Consider the following 14,276-nt stretch of genomic DNA (forward strand, 5'->3'; position numbering starts at 1 on the left):
GGTAGTAGGGACACTGGGCTTGTCTCTTTCCCTCTCTTTACTGAGAGAGCCTCTAGTCCCATTCAGATACTGACTTTCTAGCTTAAGTCAATTTTAATTTTATTGAGCAGTTTTTAAAACCACAAATGGATACTAATATTTGTTCAAATATCTTTTCTGTACCTATGGGAATGATTACATGATTTTTCTTCTTAGATTTATTAATATGCTATTTATATTAGTTCTCTAAGTCATCTTTTCTGATACACACCCTTGTTAAGAATATTTGTTCCTCAGTGTTTCTCAATACTAAAAACATGTCTGGCTAATCTCTGAAACTGGAAAGATGCAGATCATGCCTCTTCTCTCCAAACCCCTCTGCAGAAAGCAGGATAGTACATGAACTAAGAGTCTAGTGGCTCTGGAATCAGGTTTCCTGATTTTGAGTCCAGCTCCAGCACAAGTGAAGCACACGGCCTTAGACAAGTTTCTTATCTCACTCTGCCTTGGTTTCCTCATCTGTAAAGTGGGGATAATGATAGTATCTATAGTGATAGTAGGGTGGTTGTGAGAATCAATGTGATATGCACCAAGTACTAAGAATAGTGCCTGGCCCAGTGTATTCTTTTTTTTTTTTTAGTTTATTTAATTTTGCATAGGTAATACATTAACATGGTTCAAAATTATACCAAAAAGTTATAAAATGTCCCTTTCATCCCTGTTTCAGTTGCCCATTTTTCTTGCCTTTAGCAACCAATGAGAACAGGATTTCATAGGTATTTTATATACAGGCTGGGGAAAATGTAGGTTTACAGTTGTGAGTACATGAAACAAAGTTTATTATTGTATTATTATTTATTAATTACTATATTATTTCCCATACAAACAACTGTTTTTGCCCCACCTTGTAAATGCACACACACATACTATGTTTTTCCTTATTTTTATAGAAATGTTAGCCCACTATGCAAAGTTTTCTGCATCTTGCTTTTTTAAAAGTAGGTAATTGTTCCTACATATTTCTGTTACTGTTTTCATTAGGATAGTATTAATCAATTTATCAAGTGTCTAGGGGAGGTTGGGCATTTTTATGATGTTGATGTTAAATCTTTCTATTCAGGAACAAGGTGTGGTCCACTGTATTCTTAACCCCATTAATATCTCACTCCTTCCCAACACTCATGTGCTAATGTATACACATGTGCACACACATGGATGCATGTACCCCCCCCCACACACACACAAGCCATACATCTCTTCTATCAGTCTACTAAACACAATAGCACCAGGTAAAGATCAGCAGAGGCAGTGAGGAAATCTAAGGTGCTGGGACATACCAAGGTCAAATATCCTTCCTGGTGTCTTGACCTCACTTGCTGGAGACAAGGCACTGATCTGCTTAAACTACTCTGAAGGCACTTTAGCTGGTGGGCTCTCACAGCAAGAGCCCAACCCCCAGAGGAGTTCTTAGAATGGGGCTTCTGTAGTGTGGGTTGGGGGATTGGTCGTGTGACCAGGGCATCTGCTCAGGGTGCTTCTTCCAAGGGGAGGCAATGGCCCGTGCAGTGTACAGAAGGTTTACTGAGCCCCTGCTTTTACTGGGGCTGTGTGAATGTCACTATTACTCCCTCACATCTTCCCACCCTCATCACCATTCATCTTAGGCCAAAAGACCTGGGTAACCTCCTGGGCTGCCAGCCAGCTGATGGTGGGACCCTGGTTCAGCCAAGGGAATACCAGGGGCCAGAATCTCTTTCCCTTCCAGGAGCCTTCAGCCCCACTGGTACATACTCTGAGCTGTTGAGAGCCAGTGCTGTCCAGTAAGCTTCCATGGGGGCCGTCACCACCGCATCAAACAGTACCTCCTGCACCAGCTCCTCATCACCTGGGTGCAAAATCAAAGGAGACCAATCCACTTATTTTCCCCATGATTATAAACACAGCTCATATGCTCTTTTGAGAAAACCTGAACTTCAAGGAACAAGATGTGCCTCATAAACATGTACCTAGAGTATGTGAAACCACCTACATGAATCTGAGGAAGGCATTTCACCTCTTCTAGCCTTCATTTCCTCAACTCCAAACAGCATGTGAGTAGAACAAAATGATTTCTAAGGTTCTTTCTAGTTCTAATATTCTGTGAAATTAGGAGAATCCCTCAGTGACATCAGACTTCATCTGTGCCCAGCTCACCCTCCATCTGAACTCTCATTGCTCTGCTCCTTGATACTTGGCCTCACACATGTTGGCCCTTTGCAGTTCTGTGAATTTGAACTTGACTCAGAGCTTCCACATGTGCTGTTCCCTTGGTTAGGATGCTCTTCTCTCCATTCTTTGCATGGGTGGCTCACTCTTTTCCCTCACTATCTTTAAAGTAGTCTAGGGGAGAGAAGACTACTAAAGTATTTATTTTTATTGAGGTGAAAATCGTGTAAATAAAATCAACCAATTTAAAGTATATAATTCAGTGACATTTCATACATTCACAATGATGCATAGCCTTCACTTCTTTCTAGTTCCACAACATCTTCACCACCACCAAAGGAGGTCCTGTACCCTTGAAGCCACTTGGGTGGTAAATGGCACTGGCTGAAAGAGGTGACCTTCCCTGACTATCCATTTAAAGCAGGGCCCATTTTTTCCTATTTAGCACAATCTGTAACAACCTATTCCTACACATGTGTGCTTGCTTCTTCATTGCATGGTTTCCCCATGAGATTAGATTACAAACTCTATGAGAGCAAAAGCCTTGCCTGGTTGGGTCATCTCTGTACTCCAGTGCCTGCCCCAGGCTTGGCAAAGAGGACATTCTCAGTGCACATTTGTTCATGGAATGAATGTTGGGACAGCATGGAAGGTGGAGCCTTCTCACAGTGCTGATACTTATGTGACAAAAAGACCTGCTTCTTCTCCCAAAGAGAGAGAAGAAGCACCATGATGAGGGTGTGGCCCCATAATTACACCAGTTGAATTAGTGGAGGGGAATTTAAGGTCAGTTTGAGAACCAGGTATTAGAAAACACTCATAGACTACAGGCTGTAAGAGGCTGTCTGGACAAACGCTCTCCTCTGCAGGGTTGAGGACTTCGAAGGTGAGCTGCCAGCCTGGGGGCCCACCACAAGGTGGTGATGGGGACAGATCGGATGGCCAGGGTGGTGCCCTTACACAGTGTGAGTGTCCCTTCAAGGTCTTATCAGTGCTCAGGTGAGAGAGGTTTACAGATATCCCAGTCCCTGACATGGGGATATGCCTGTGTGCTATAGTTCTAGGGACACTTAGTCACTAGCTTGGCCCCATGATGACACTGGTTCTGCTTTTGTCTTTGGAATTCTCTCTGTCCTCCTTAAGCCATCAGTGAGTTCCCAGGATAGAGCTATGTGGTAGCCCTCCCTTCCTGCAAAGTCCTTATCTACAGGGTCGCAGAGGGAAGCCCTCAGTGGGTGGGCAGCACGCACACTCCAGGTCTGGGTCCTCTCCTGTCAGAAAGCGGACCATGGCCTCCAGCTGGCTGAGCTTCCGGTGGTCTGGGTCAATATCCGTGATACAGTAGATCCTGGAACCCAGGGGAGTCAAAGTCACCTCACAAACCTCTGCCTCCCTCCCTCCCTCCCTCCCTCCCTCCCTCCCTCTCTCACTCCACCTCCTTTGTGCAGTGACAGAGGTTCCCACTTACCAGTCACTGGCCAGGGTCAGATCCGGGTGCAGAAGGTCGTGCAGGCCTGAAACCAGAACTCACTCTTAGTATGGCACTCACCTGGTGTGAGGATTGCACCTGAATTCTTTACAAACAAATGCAAGGAATCTTCTTCAGCTCAGAGTAGGCACTTACCCTGCAGGATGGGGCTGGGTTTGCACAGACCACACCTTTGTCCATGTTGCTTTCACTTCCTGAAATGCCCTTTCTCCCCATTGCCTCATGGTCATCCTGCCTGTTAGGTCTGCCTCCAAACCAGTGATTTTGGCTTCATGACTGAGCTAAATGGCCAGTCAAAAGATGATCCCAGAAAGGGGCCAGGCCTGTTTTGTGTAATTTCTATAGCCTCATGCCAAGCACAGCATCGACATGGACCATGGGCTCAGTACATTGTCTGAGTGAATGAATAAAAAAAAACAAAACCCTCTGAGCACCTTCAGTGTTTAAAATAAATAGGTGCTCAAATTAAGGTTTGCTAAATTGAAGGAAAGGATGATGGACATGCCAAGGTGGCAAAAAAAAAAAAATCTGGACTGGCACAGACACAGGCAGGCAGTGAAAGGGTGACACTCCTTTCCCTGCAGTAGTAAGCCCCATAAGCCCAGTTGAGCCTCTGATTTCAAGTCACTGGGCCACTGGCTGGTCTCTCCCATGAAGTGGGTGAGGAGTAGCACCTTCTGTCCCCTGCAGTGATGAAGGTGGGGATATCTGGGTAGAGGAAGAAAAGCAGAGGAAGACATCATGGAGACACAGGAAATTTGTTTTGGGACCAGTGGAAAGCGGAAGCAGAGTGTTCCAATGTCACGGACCTGTTCTGCAAAAGAGTGAAAGCAGAGGACGTGGGAGCACAGAGCTGGGCATGTAACTGGCCTGGGTGGGGGGAGGGGTCTGCCTGGGACAGCTCCTGGAAGAGTGGTGTGTTCACTGGGGCCTGAGGAATGGGATAAGAGTGTGAGAGCTGGAGAGGATAGCATTTTGGGGGAGAGCACAGTGTATGGGAAGACCCTTAAGCTTAGTATGTGGAGCATTGAAAAAAGCAGGTTATTGAAGGTCCTGTAGTGGCAACACAACCCAGTTTGGCAGTTTTAGAAACTTCCCTGTGGCAGAAAGAAGTTCAAAGAAAGGAAGAGGCAAGGAGACCAGCTGAAGGCTGCTGTGGTTTTCTAGGAGAGGTGACATGATGAGGGCAGTGGCAGAGAGGATAGATGAGATACACTGAAGGGATAGTGAAGGGAGAATGGACAGAATGTGGGCTTTGAATAGATTTGTGACCACATCTCCCAAAGACTTCCTAAGATATCTGGAGCCCTAGATACAGGTTTTGCTCTCTCAAGGTGCTCAGGTCTGAGCAGGCAGTATCAGGGAGGATGAGGTCCTTCTCTGCCATCCTCTCAGGTTCACTTCCCGTAAGTTCCCTGTTATGGGTTGGATGTATCCCTGAAAATGATATGTTGAGGTCTTAACCCCCAGTACCTGTGAATGTGACCTGATATGGAAATAGGGTCTCAGCAGATATAATCAAGTTAAGATGAGGTCATCAGTGGTCCCTAATCCAAGATGCCTGGTGTCCTTATGAAAAGGGAAAAGACACACACAAGAGGTGAAGCCATGTGATGATGGAAGGCAGATTGAAGAGCTACCATGTAAGCCAAGGAATGCCTGGCTTGAACAGGGCTAGGAGAGCCATTGGAGGGTACATGGCCTCCAAAGCTGTGAGAGAATGAGGTTCTACTGTTTAGGACACCCAGTGTGTGGTGCTTTGTTACAGCAGCTTGAGCAGACTGCTACAGATTTGCTTTCTCACTCTTCCCAGCCTCCTTTCTCATGTCTTCTCACAGGTAAAATCCAACTTTATTCAGAAAAACACACCCCCTTGAGACCCACCTCTCTGGTCCAACAAAAACTCCTGACAATGCAAGGCTGGTGAGTCTTAGACTCTGTCAGTTTGCACAGCTGACTGGCAGATCCCACACACCCAGGATGCCCGAGACACACAGACCCCTCCCTGTATGGCAGCCTGGCTCTGAGAGCCTGCTCTCAAGCCAGAGACCTTGGAGGCTGTCAAATAAGATCTGGGCTGGGTTGGCTCTGCTCAGTATCCCAGAAGCATCCATTTTTTCCTCTAGTGTCCATCTTACTGGACATTGACCTACCTTCTTCCACAGATGTGTTCCCCAGCAGGATGTATTCTCCGTGGCCCTGGGACAGCACCACTCCCAAACTGTGGGGAAAGCACAAAACCCATGTTCTCATCAAACAGCAAGTGCAAGTCAGCATCCCAGTCCATGTCCTGTCCTTCACTAACTCTTCCTTCACTAACTCTAAGACCAGGAGCTCTCCATACCCATGACAAGTGGCATACATGCCAAACTCCCTTTGCCCCTGGCCTCACAAGTTGTCCCATTTTTATTTATTTCTTTTGAGAGAGAGAGAGAGAGAGAAGAGAGAGAGAGAGAGAAACATAGATTTGTTGTTTCACTTATTTATGTATTCATGGGTTGATTCTTGTATATGTCCTGACCAGGGAAAAGCCCACAACCTTGCAGTATTGTGATGATGCTCTACCCAACTGAGCTACCTGGCCAGGGCCCCTCAGCTCTCATTTTAATCAAGATACATCCCGAACCTCTCAGGAACCCTCTGAAATGTAGAAATATCTCTAGGTCTCACAGGGCCCCACAAATAGGAAAATGTTTCCCCCCTGGTGAATCCTATGTGCCTTCCTCTCTCATGGTAGAACATTGCTTTTGAACCTTGGCCAAATGTTTGAACCACTCAAGGAGTTTTAAAAGGTATAGTGCCTGGACCCCATAAAAGAAACTCTTTTTAAAAAAATTTTAAAATATATTTTATTAATATATTACAGTTGTCCCATTACTCCCCCCATTCCCCTCCACCCTGCACACTCTCTCCCACCCACATTCCCCCCTTTAGTTCATGTCCATGGGTCATAAGTTCTTTAGCTTCTACATTTCCCATACTATTCTTGCCCTCCCTTCGTCTATTTTCTCCCTACCATCTATGCTATTCTTTGTACCTTTTCCCCCCTCTCCTCCTCCCACTCCCCTGTTGCTAACCCTCCATGTGTTCTCCATTTCTGTGGTTCTGTTCCTTTTCTAGTTGTTTGCTTAGTTTTTTTTTTGTTTTTGTTTTAGGTGTGGTTGTTAGTAATTGTGAGTTTGCTGTCATTTTACTATACATGTTTTTTATCTTCTTTTTCTTAGATAAGTCCCTTTAACATTTCATAAAATAAGGGCTTGGTGATGATGATAAACTCCTTTAACTTGACCTTATCTGGGAAGCACTTTATCTGCCCTTCCATTCTAAATGAAAGCTTTGCTGGATAGAGCAATCTGGGATGTAGGTCCTTGCCTTTCATGACTTGGAATACTTTCCAGCCCCTTCTTGCCTGTAAGGTCTCTTTTGAGAAATCAACTGACAGTCTGATGGGAATTCCTTTGTAGGTTACTGTCTCCTTATCTCTTGCTGCTTTTAGGATTCTCTTCTTCATTTTTACCTTGGCTAATGCAATTATGATGTGCCTTGGCATGTTCCTCCTTGGGTCCCACTTCTTTGGGACTCTCTGAGCTTCCTGGACTTCCTGGAAGTCTATTTCCTTTGCCAGAATGGGGAAGTTCTCCTTTATTATTTGTTCAGATAACTTTTCCACTTGTTGCTCTTCCTCTTCTCCTTCTGGTACCCCTATAATTCAGATGTTGGATCATTTAAAGATGTCCTGGAGGTTCCTAAGCCTCTTCTCATTTTTTTTTGTATTCTTATTTTTCCATTCTTTTCTGATTGTATGTTTTTTTCTTCCTTCTGGTCCACTTCATTGATGTGAGACCCAGCTTTCATTCCATCACTATTGGTTCCCTGTGCATTTTCTTCATTTCACTTACTGTAACCTTCATTTTTTCATCTAATTTGTGAGCAAAATCAACCAATTCTGTGAGCATCCTTATTGCCAGTGCTTTGAACTGTGCATCTGATAGGTTGGCTATCTCTCGGTCACTTAAAAGTACTGGTTGCGGAGCTTTCAATTCTGTTTGAGCTGTCTTTTTTTTTTTTTCTCCTTTGGTCTGGTTGCGTCTGTTAAGTATGAGGGGCAGAGCCTTAGGTGTTCACCAGGGCAGGGCACCCCAGTCACTGGGTTGTGATGTTGTATATGGGAGCGGGGTCTGGGAGGGAACATTGGCGCTTGCTCCACTATCCATTGGACCTCAGTCCTTTCCACCACTTCCCTTGAGCAAACTGGTCCCCTCTTGTGCCAATTCCCATGTGGGTGGGCTTGTGCACCCCATGGGACTTTCTAATGACCTCTCCTGTGAGGCTAGGAGTCTCTCCCTACACCTCAACCCCCACAGGTGTTTTCAATCAGTGCCCTGAGGCTCTATTTCCCAGCACTAGGATCCTGAGTTGTGCATGATGTCTTGCTTTACAATTGCCGCCTTGCTTTACAATTGCCGCCTTGCTGGGTCTGCTGGTTGCCACCCCTTGGCTGGGGTCTGCCAGCTGCTGCTTGTGCACTCAGAGTCCACCTGCTGTGGTCTTGCACACCCTGGATGCCTTATGCGCCCGGTCCCAATGCTCTCTGCTCTCTCGTGGCACCCAGAGCCCAGCTGCCCAACTCCGCCCCTCCTACCAGTCTGGATGATTGTGTCTATTTTAACTCCTTGGTTGTCCGACTTCCATACAGTTCAATTTTCTGTCAGTTCTGGTTGCTATTCTGTTTCTACATTATTGTTGTCCCTATCTTGGTTGTATGAGGAGGCACAGTGTGTCTGCCTATGCCTCCATCTTGGCCAGAAGTCAATAAAAGAAATTCTGAGTAAATTGATTTGGATGGATCTGGACATTGGCAATTTTATAAAATTCCTTAGTTATTCTAATGAGCAGTCAGGGCTGGCAATGATGCTTTATTGAGAAATGAGATAGTTCAGAGACAAGGGATATTTGTTTTCTAATATGTATATTGCCTGGAGTTAAATATTTATACAGTTGGAGGGAACTGAGGAGATCATCAGATATAATCTTTCCCCTAACAACTGCTTACAATTGCATGCATTAAGATCTTTGATTATGTCATTCAATCCTCATAATACTGCCAAAAAGTAGCTACTATTAATACCCTCATTTTACAGACGAGGAATCTAAGGCACAGGGAGGTTAAGTAACTTGACAAAGGTCACACAACCCTAAAGTGGTGAAGCTGGGATTTAAACCCAGGCACTCTGGTTCTAGACTACCAAACTCTGCACACTAGGCTACACTGGCAATGCAGGTCTAGACCTCTCAAGTTTCCTGAATGCAGAGCTGGGTCTTTTTCTGTTACTACAAAATTGCTACTAACTTTGAGTAAATCTATCCACAGACCTGAAAGTTCTACCTTGTGTTGTTGGTATTCCTGTTCCACCCATCCTTCCACTCTACAAGTAAAACATGTGTCCCTCACCTGAAAGGTGTATCACTGATGTCTGTGAAGAAGTAGTCATTGGTCAGGAAAAGAACTCTCTTCTGAAAGAGAAAAGAAAGGACGTTTGCTGGAAAGAAGAATGCCTGATCATGCCCTCCACCTCCTTACCTAACACCCTTGGGGTTTCATCAGCTCTGTGTCACCCCCTTCACTTCTCTCTTCCCTGACTGGCCCCAGCATGCCTCATTGTGTGGGCACCACAGGCAGAGTCACTGCAGGTCCAGCAAACCACTGCCCTTGGGGTGGCCTGACTGGAGGACTGAAGGCTAGACCTGTGCTGTCTCATGAAGGGTCCACCAGGCACATATGGTTACAGAACCTGGATATGTGCAAGTGAGGAAATTTTCAAACTTTATTTAAGAGACATTTAAATTGAGATAGCCAATATGGCTAGTGACTCCTGTATTGGACGTGACTCTAGGCTGCATATGGGAGCAGAGTTGAATATTTATAGTTGGAGGGAACCTAGGTAGTGCTAAAAGCTTTAGGAGCTCATATGTGTCCAGCCCACCTACAACCCTCCCCTCTCTTGACTATAGCTGAGAGGGAGTGGGGTCACCATCTGTGCCCTAAACCCCTCCCAGGGCCTAGCCCCCTTTACAACTCCTTTTTCCTTTCAATGCTGCCAACTTTCAGGTTTCAGTTGAATTTTCATAAATTAGAGCATCAGGTAAGTATATACAGTGGCTGAGGGCATGCACTGGGCATCAGACAGATCTAGAGTTAAGCTGTGTGCTCTGGAGTAAGTCATTCACTTTTCTAAGCATCAGCAATCTCATTTGTAAATTGGGGTTACAATAGCATCTCTTGCACATGGTTGCTGTGAGGCTGTGAGTGTGTTTTAAACAGATGGGAGTGGGTCCAGGGAACAGCAGGATTTGCTCTGGGCTCTGAAGTTTTATGGATTGTCTGGTCCACATGTGTCTTTGGAAAGCCACATGCTACAGTTGGCTCAGGAGCTGTTCTTATTCCCTTCACTTCTTTCTGGCTTTTCTTTCACTTTGGAATTTGGAGTAAGATATTGGAAAGGGACATGGGGGAGAGGGATGGAAGAAAAGGTTAGTTTCTATAGGGAACTGGCTTTAGCCCACAGCCAAATGAACAGTTCTGGTGATGCTCCCCTGCTCTTTCTGCTTCAGTCAGACACTCTCTCCAGTTTACCTCCCTCACAGTGGTCATGGGTCAGCCAGCAGCCAGCAAGGGCGGAGACAGGCTTGGGAGCTCTGGGCTCCAAGGTGGGCTGGCTTGAGTGTTGGGACTGGAGATCATCTTTTAAACTTTTCCTTCTTATTTAAAAAAAAAATGGAATAAAATGGCAAAATGCACAGAGATTAAGTGTATCATTCCATTTGTTTTGATAAATATATACAGTCATGTAATTACTTCCCCAGTCAAGATTGGAATGTTTGTATTCTCTAAAATTTCCTTCCAATCAGTCCCCATCCCATCCCTCCATGGGTAAATTCTGTTCTAAATTCTATCACCATAGATTTGTTTTGCCCATTCTTATAATGTGCACTCTTTTGTGTGTGGCTTCTTTTGCTCAACATAATATTTCTAAGATCCATCTATGCTATTGAGTACATCAGTAGTATATTTCTTTCGCTGCTGAGCAGTACTCCAAGGTGTGGATACACTTGTTGGCTTTACATTCACCTATTCATGGGCCTCTGGGATATTTCCAGTTTGGAGCTATAATAAATAAAGCTGCTATAAACATTCTTGAACAAGTCTTCTTGTGGACATCTGTTTTCATTTTTCTTTATAAATACCTAGAATGAAATTGATGGGTCATATGCTAAATGTGTGTTTGCTTTTATTAAAAAACTGCAAAACCATTTTTCTGTTTTTTTTTTATACAATACTTGCACTAGCAATGCACAAGTTCCAATTTCTCAACATCTTTGTCAGAATTTGGTGTTATCAGTCTTTTATTTTTAATTTGTTCTATTTTTCTTTTAAAATTATATTTTATTGATTATTCTATTACAGCATAATCACTAAGTTGTTCTGATTTTTCCCCTTTTGCCTCCCTCCACTCAGCACCCCCCACTCCCCCCACCATTGTTCATGTAGATGGGTCATGTGCATAAGTTATTGGGCTACTCCATTTCCTATACTATACTTTCCATCTCCATGGCTACTCTGTAACTACCTGTTTGTACCTCTTAATTCCCTTACCTCTTCACCTATCCACCATACCCCCTTCCTATCTAGCAACCATCAAAACCTTTCCATATCCATGATTCTGTCTCTGTTCTTCTTGTTTGCTTAGTTTGTTTTTCAGATTCAATTGTTGATATATAATTTTTTTGCCATTTTTTGTTCATAGTTGTTTACTTTTTATTTTTTTAATTGTTGTTCAAGTACACTTGTCTCCATTTCCCCTCCACCACTACCCATTCCCCCAATCCCAGCCATCCCCACCTCTCACCTTCAATCCTACCCCCCTTTGGCTTTGTTCATGTGTCCTTTATACATGTTTCTGACAACCCTTCTCCCTTTTCTCCATTATCCCCTCCCACCCATTGTTCATAGTTTTAATCTTCTTTTTCTTAAATAAGTTCTTTAATATTTCATATAATGATGGTTTGATGATGATGAACTCCTTTAGCTTTTTCTTGTCTGGAAAGCTCTTTATCTTCCCTTCAACTCTAAATGATAGCTTTGCTGGGTAGAGCAATCTTGGCTGTAGGTCCCCACTTTTCATGACCTTGAATATTTCTTGCCAAACCCTTCTAACCTGCAAAGTTTCTTTTGAGAAATCAGCTGACAGTCTTATGGAAACTCCCCTGTAGTTAACTAACTACTTTTCTCTTGCTTTTCTTAAAATTCTCTCTTTATCTTTCATCATTGGCATTTTAATTACGATATGTCTTGGAGTGGGCCTCTTTGCATCCATCTTGTTTGGGAGTCTCTGTGCTTCCTGAACTTGCATGTCTATTTCCTTCACCAAATTAGGGAAGTTTCCTTTCATTATTTTTTCAAATAGATTTCCAGTTTTTTGCTCTTTCTCTTCTCCTTCTGGCATCTCTATGATGTGAATGTTGGACCTCTTGAAGTTGTCCCACAGGCTGCTTATACTATCCTTATTTTTTTGGACTTTTTTCTTCTTCTTGTTCTGATTGGTTGTTTTTTGCTTCCTTATGTTCCAAATATTGATTTTATTCTTGGCTTCATCCACTCCTCTGTTGATTCCCTGTAAATTGTTCTTTATTTCAATTAGTGTATCCTTTGTTTCTGACTGGATCTTTTTTATGCTGTTGAGATTCTCAGTAATTCCTTGAGTATCCTTATAACCAATGTTTTGCACTCTGCATCTGATAGATTGCTTATCTCCATTACATTTAGCTCTTTTTCTGGAGTTTGATCTGTTTTCTCATTTGGGCCATGCTTCTTTGTCTCCTAGTCTTGACAGCCTCCCTATGTTTGTTTCTATATATTAGATAGAGCTGCTTTGACTCTGTGTCTTGATGGTGTGACTTAATGTAGTAGGTGTCCTATAGAGTCACAGTGTCATAGCCTCCCCTATTACCCAAGCTGAGTACTGGAGGTGTGCTGTTTATGTGGGCTGAGGTCACCCTCCTCTTGTAGTTGAGACTTGGTTGCTGCCAGCAGATCAATGGGAAGAATTTACCCAGTCCAATAAGCTGCAAGTATTGGCTGTGACCACTTACCACCAACTTCTGCCTTCCATGGAGGATCAGCTGTGCAGGGGCAGTGTGTTGGTGCTCTGACATGGTCTGTAGCTGTCTACTGGATATTCAGGCTCTGAGGTTTCCCAGGTGGCTCAGGCCAAGCTGGGCTCCTACCTGTGTTTTGTCTGGGGCCACCTTGCATGAACTAAAGAGCAATCTGAGAGGTCTGCCTCTTGTGCTGGGATTGGAGATTCTCAGGAAAAACCAAGCTGTGAATCTAGGTATCTGGTGCTAGTGGTGGGCCTGGGACTCACTGAGGCCAGCTGTTGCTTGTTTGAGAGGATTTAGGAAGTTGTGAAGCAGGAGCCAAGACCAGCCATTCAATGAAAAAACAGCTTGGATGGGTCAGTAAGTTGGTTAGGGTGGAACCTTTGGGGGTCTTCAAGGCAGATTAAATAGTACTAGCAAGGTTTATGGAGTCTCAGATATGGCACCAGTCTGCTGGCTCAGCTGGATGGATGTGGTTTCTTTAATTCTGTAGCTGTCAGATTTCCATTCATCTTTGTTTCTGATGATCCTGAGTAATGGTTTTTCTATATTTTAGTTGTAATTTTGTTGTGGTTGTGGGAAGAGGTGAGCCACGTCTGCCTATGCCACCATCTTGACCAGAAGTCCTTATTAGTCTTTTAAATTTAAGCTCTTGTAGAGTATGAAATGGAAACTCATTGAAGTTTTAGTTTGCGTATCTCTGATGACTGATCATGAGCACCTTTTCATGTGCTTTTGGTGCATGTGTACTTGTGAAGTGTTTGTGCAAATATTTGGACCATTTTTTATTGGGTTGTTAGTTTTTTGTTAATCATTTGTAGGAGTACTTTAAATATTCTGGATACAGTCTGTGCTTTCTTTGTTTTCTTACTGGTACCTTTTGATGGACTTTTGCTTTTGAGAAAGTCCAATTTATCAAATTTTATTTTGTGTTTAGTGCTGTATCTATGAAATCTTTGCATAACCTCAGGTTGTAAAGATTTTCTCCTATGTTTCTTTTGTAGAAGCCTTATTGTTTTTGCTTTGACATTGAGGGCTATTATACATCTCAAATAATTTTTGTGTATGGTGCGAATGGCTCAGTGTATTTTTTCATACATTTACACAGTTGTTCTAACACCATTTGTTCAAAGGACTTTCCTTTCTCCATTGATTTGCCAAGGTGTCTATTGAAAAAAACAACTGACAATAAGTAAGTTCCTATCTGGATTCTTGATCCTTTTTCTATTCCTATGACAATACCATTCTGTTTGGTTACTGAAGCTTTATGATTAGTTTTAAAATCAGGTAGTGTGAATCATTTAAATTTGTTCTTCTTTTTTCAAGGTAGTTTTGGCTATTTTAGATTATTTTAATTTTCATACTGATTTTAGGATTACCTTATTCTATGTCTAAAAGAAGTCTGTTCAAATTTTGATTGGGATTGTGTTGGATTTATAGATCA

The 14,276-nt window shown here is 43.3% G+C and overlaps 1 protein-coding gene across 10 annotated transcripts in view; it reads right to left on the reverse strand.

Moving 5' to 3' along the window:
- CACNA2D4 (calcium voltage-gated channel auxiliary subunit alpha2delta 4) overlaps nucleotides 1–14,276 on the reverse strand; it is a 126,136-nt gene that overhangs the window by 64,889 nt on the left and 46,971 nt on the right. For all 10 annotated transcript variants that reach the window (XM_045830600.1, XM_045830602.1, XM_045830601.1 and 7 more), the window contains 5 exons: nucleotides 9,126–9,187; nucleotides 5,827–5,894; nucleotides 3,653–3,698; nucleotides 3,435–3,532; nucleotides 1,771–1,864 (listed from right to left, as the gene is read on the reverse strand). In XM_045830600.1, the coding sequence (XP_045686556.1) occupies nucleotides 1,771–1,864; nucleotides 3,435–3,532; nucleotides 3,653–3,698; nucleotides 5,827–5,894; nucleotides 9,126–9,187 (368 nt within the window). The remainder of the gene's footprint in view (nucleotides 1–1,770; nucleotides 1,865–3,434; nucleotides 3,533–3,652; nucleotides 3,699–5,826; nucleotides 5,895–9,125; nucleotides 9,188–14,276) is intronic.

This window comes from Phyllostomus hastatus, unplaced genomic scaffold (assembly GCF_019186645.2).
Source record: "Phyllostomus hastatus isolate PE091 unplaced genomic scaffold, TTU_PhHast_1.1 phas_contig_152, whole genome shotgun sequence".
Lineage (NCBI taxonomy): Eukaryota > Metazoa > Chordata > Mammalia > Chiroptera > Phyllostomidae > Phyllostomus > Phyllostomus hastatus.